This window comes from Macrosteles quadrilineatus, unplaced genomic scaffold (genome assembly GCF_028750875.1).
Source record: "Macrosteles quadrilineatus isolate MER2022 unplaced genomic scaffold, UCM_ALF_1.0 Scaffold_6__1_contigs__length_79288215, whole genome shotgun sequence".
In the NCBI taxonomy this organism is placed as follows: Eukaryota; Metazoa; Arthropoda; class Insecta; order Hemiptera; family Cicadellidae; genus Macrosteles; species Macrosteles quadrilineatus.
The window spans coordinates 15,732,070-15,736,765 of record NW_026542599.1 but is presented as its reverse complement, the minus strand read 5'-3'; the positions used below and the strand labels follow the sequence as shown (position 1 = coordinate 15,736,765).

The window sequence follows — 4,696 nt, the reverse complement described above, 5'->3', positions numbered from 1 at the left end:
GCAAAATTTCAAAGGTACATGGAAAGTTTACTAAAAGGACTTAATGTTGGAGTTCTACTTGATGATATAATCATTTCTAGTAAGGATACGACCACCCATATAACCACTCTTAGAGAAGTTTTGAGGTGGCTAGAATCAAGTGGAATAAGAGCAAAACTGTCAAAATGTAAGTTCTTTCAGAAGTCTGTAAAGTATTTAGGTCATACAATAGATGGGAATGGTATTCATCCCTCCGAAGACAAAGTTGAAACCATAAGACACGCACCAAGGCCAAGAAACGTGAAAGAATTACGAGCTTTTCTAGGGGCACTAAATTTTTATGAAAGGTACATACCTAATCTTCATGCGATCGCTTCGAGCTTGCATAAGCTGACTGGTACGAAGACTAAATGGAAATGGACTGACACCGAACAAACTACGTTCGACAAGTTGAAGAATATCCTGTCATTAGAGAAGACATTAGTCCCATACGACATATCAAAGCCGATCATTGTTGAATGTGATGCTAGTGAACAAGGGGTGGGTTCAGTGCTGTTACATTTGATGCCGGATGGAACGGAAAGGCCAGTCATGTACGCCTCGAGGACACTAACGGAAGCAGAAAAAAGGTATGCTACAGTTGACAAGGAAGCACTGGCGTTAGTTTTTGCCGTGAAGAAGTTTCGACAATACCTCAGTGGAAGACATTTCAAGGTGAGGACGGACCACAAGCCACTTGAAAGAATATTTGGAATGCATCGAGATCTTACCAAAGTAGTAAACAACCGCTTGGTTCGTTGGGCTTTGTATTTAATGGAGTATGATTTTGAGATCCAGTACATCAAGGGACAGGATAATTGTGTGGCTGATTTTTTTGTCTCGGTTTTCACTCAAGACACAAGAAGTATTAGATCCAGATGAGAGAGAGATTCGAGCATTGGTTCAGGAGAAAATTGACGTAGTTTATCAAAATCATGAACTTGTAAGAGAGTATAAGAAAGACCCAAATATGAAGAAACTTACAGACTACCTGGAGCATGGTTGGCCAAAAGATACAGAAAGCTTGCCATCATCTATGAAACCATATTGGAATAAGAGAGAAGAGCTGACATTAGAAAACGGCATAATCATGCGATTAGGAAGAATTGTGGTGCCACAGATTTTGAGAGAAAATGTATTGAAAGAACTCCACAAAGGACATCCTGGAATAGAGGCCATGAGATCCCTATCAAGGTATTATGTTTGGTGGCCTAATCTGAATAAGGATGTTGAGGTTTATGTCCGTAGATGCCACCCTTGCCAGAGTAACCGATCATTTGACACAGAAGTGCCTCTATATCCTTGGAATGTGCCAAGTGATCCTTGGGAGAGAATTCATCTCGACTTCGCAGGTCCATTTGACAACCGATTCTGGTTAGTAGGAATCGATGCTTACTCAAAATGGGTTGAGATCGAAGTTATGGACCGTACGACAACTGCTGCTCTTGTAAATAGATTAAGGACTTGGTTTTCGAGGTATGGTATTCCTAAAAAAATTGTATCCGATAATGGCACCCCATTCACGTCCCATGAGTTTAAGACTTTTTGTAAGAACAATAACATATGTCATGTCACATCAGCGCCGTATCATCCAAAAACCAATGGTTTAGTGGAGAGGATTATCAGAACCTTCAAGAGTCGATATAGTGCTTGCAAACAAGAAGGTCTCAGTTCATCACTTGCACTTTTACAAGTGTTGCTTGCTTATCGAAACACCCCACAAAAGACCACAGGACAACCACCATCAGTCCTTTTCTATGGCAGAAGATTACCAACAGCTTTGGATAGGTGGAGGTGTAATAGCAGAGAGAGAATAGAAAATCAAGTGTGGCGACAGAAGTACTACCACGACTTAAAATCCAAACCAAAGGAGTTTTCTGCCAAACAAGAAGTGTGGGTTCAAAATGAAACGAAGAAGGGCTGGAGACCAGGAACAGTACAAGAAAGGACGGGAGAGCTGTCGTACACAGTTGTAGTTGGGGGAGATGTAAAGAGAAAACACGCTGACCAGCTGAGAGCAAGAGAAGGTGCAACTGATCCACCTCAATGGAAAATGCAAATGGAAACTGAAAATGATGATGTACATAGTTTCGGAAACTCAGCCTAAATTGGGTGGGGAGAAATGTAGGATTATTGTTACCAGCTGAGTTATGAAGTATGAATCATCTGCTATTTGGTTTGTTTACATTATTTGTTTAGTTTTTGTAAATAAATAGTTTTGGTTGAGTTTACTTAAAATGAGTTTTAATAATTAATTATTCTATAATACGCCAGTGGCATTTTTATCATGGATTTTTTGTACTTTAGAATGAAACCGAACACACCTAGTAACTATAACCTAACCTAACCTAACCCATGAGTGGAATATATTTTAGGTTAGTTTAGTTTAGGATGATTTTGTTATTCAAACTAATCAAAATCTTATTAAAAAGTCGATTTATCGGTGAGGTCGGTATAATAACAAAGTACCGAAATTTTGTAAATGATCAGAGTACCTAAAAGATAAAATATTATAAGAAATATATGTTGCAGTATAACATTTTAGCTTAATCTTGAATTTAGTATACAATGTAAATTCTCGGACTTAAAATGATACATTTTACCATCGTTTGCATGTTTAACTAAAATAAAATAACCAGTTCACATTATATGTCCTACTTACAATTAATTGTCGTATTTCTGTGTTTTAATATTTTCTTAAACAAATATAATATTGGTTAAAAACACGATAGCATATGCAAAAAAAATCACTTAACAGTAAGTAGGTTATCTTATTTTCGTACTCTTCATAAAACATAACTTAGGCGTAATCTCCAAGCAAATTAAACATAATCAACGTGTTTGAGAAATAGTGTGTTATAAAGATTAATATTATTCCTTGTCTTAACTAACAAAAAAATTATTAAATAAAGAGTATGTTTACAAGATTAAAATTAGTTTCATTGATACACAACATCTTGCGATGTTGTGTTTGTCAAGTCAAAACATATCTTTATTATACCTCAGAAATATTAAAGTTAGCCTGATTTATAAATGGAAGCAGAACCTGTAGAAAAGACTTATAAATTCATTTTCCTGATTAAACATCTCTATATATTCGCATCGTTCCAAATTTAATAATAATTTACCAAGTCATATTTATTTAAAAAGATTAATTTATATAAATCTTATAGAGCTCTACAAAGAGAGTATTTCCTTGAGCCAAGTTGTAAGAAGTAACCAACACCTTGTGAGGTGTAGAGATGTACGTGAGCTACATTTATTCATTTTATACGTTATTCTCACATGATACTGTGCTTGTAATATGCACAAGTACACTTGTCCTTGTTTGAAATCGTGTGTTTATAAACAGGAACTCCTAAATTAATAATAAACTAGATACTGAAAGTAAGGTTATAAAATTAATAACAAATGCCTGACAAACATAAAACAACTGACTAATAATTTATAAACTGTGTAATATATTCTTCAATAAGAATTGTATTTACTCATCCTTTGAAGGACTGAAGGTCGTAGCCCTTAGATTAAACGTAAATTTTATAAAAGCCAACTTGCAGTATCCTAGGTCTAGGATAACATTGTGTTTAAACTATGTCATACATCCGTTTAGCTCTGAATAAACCCCAAAAGAATATCAAAAATCAAGTTCGATCAAAAAAATATTCTAAACATGATATTTTAGTGTCCATTAAGTCAACCAGGTTAACAATAGTTAAAAGAAAGGAAAATTTAAGAAACAGCTAAGTGCGTAAGAAATTACTATATTCTCAAATTCCTTTCAAAACTCAGTTTTAATGGAGACTTCTAATTTATTATTGTATTTAATATCAAGAATTCTTGTATACATTGAATATATATATATGTTGCTATTCTATATGTAAATAAATAGTTTTAGTTTGTTAACTATTTACAAATTAAGAAATGTCAATTATTAGTCCGTACAATCGATGCATTAGTATTTATCATTACTGCAGTAACTTTTCCCATTGTAAGTTTCTCAATCAGACATGGTGGTCGTCAAGTAGATGGTCAAACTTTTATCACTTTTGTTGCTTGAGAATTAAACATCTGTTTATTGAGAACGAAAACTAAAACCAAATATTGGAGCTTTTAATATGACAAAGGTTTTTGTTTTGAAAACTATGAGCATATATCTATACGATTTACTACAGATTCTATTATTTTATTTATTTTTATTTTTAGAATGTAACATAGTAAAAAAATTTCAGTATTTCAGCATTATTTGACACACAATTTATAAAGGAGCAATGTATTAGGACTCATAAATGTAAATGTATGTATAGCTATTTAAAAATAAATATATTACTCCAAGCTATCAGTTGTGTATTTAAACGTGTTCACGATACATTTCAAACAACATCATAAACTCATCACTATGACTCATTGAAGCTTAATGAGTCCAAATAATTAAAATTAAATGAATAAAATAAAAAAAAAATTAATTGTGTTACGTAATAGAGATAAGTGTAATACAATTTATTATCACATTCAAATCACAACTAAAATAGAAATGTGTTTGAATTTTATTAAGAAAACAATTTATGATTTTAATAACACACTGATCAATTAATGTCGTAAGCTATACTGATTATAAAAGTAATAAATCAGGAAAATTTTGTATATAGTGGTACAATTATCTCTTCTCATGAATAGTTTT

General features: G+C 33.0%; 1 protein-coding gene across 1 annotated transcript; it reads left to right on the top strand.

Annotated features, from left to right (window-relative positions):
* The first annotated feature begins 988 nt into the window (after nt 1-988).
* On the top strand, nt 989-2,125 carry LOC128996648 (uncharacterized protein K02A2.6-like). The gene has a single exon (XM_054422068.1). The coding sequence runs from the start codon at nt 989-991 to the stop codon at nt 2,123-2,125; it is 1,137 nt and encodes a 378-aa protein (XP_054278043.1).
* Nucleotides 2,126-4,696: the final 2,571 nt, after the last annotated feature.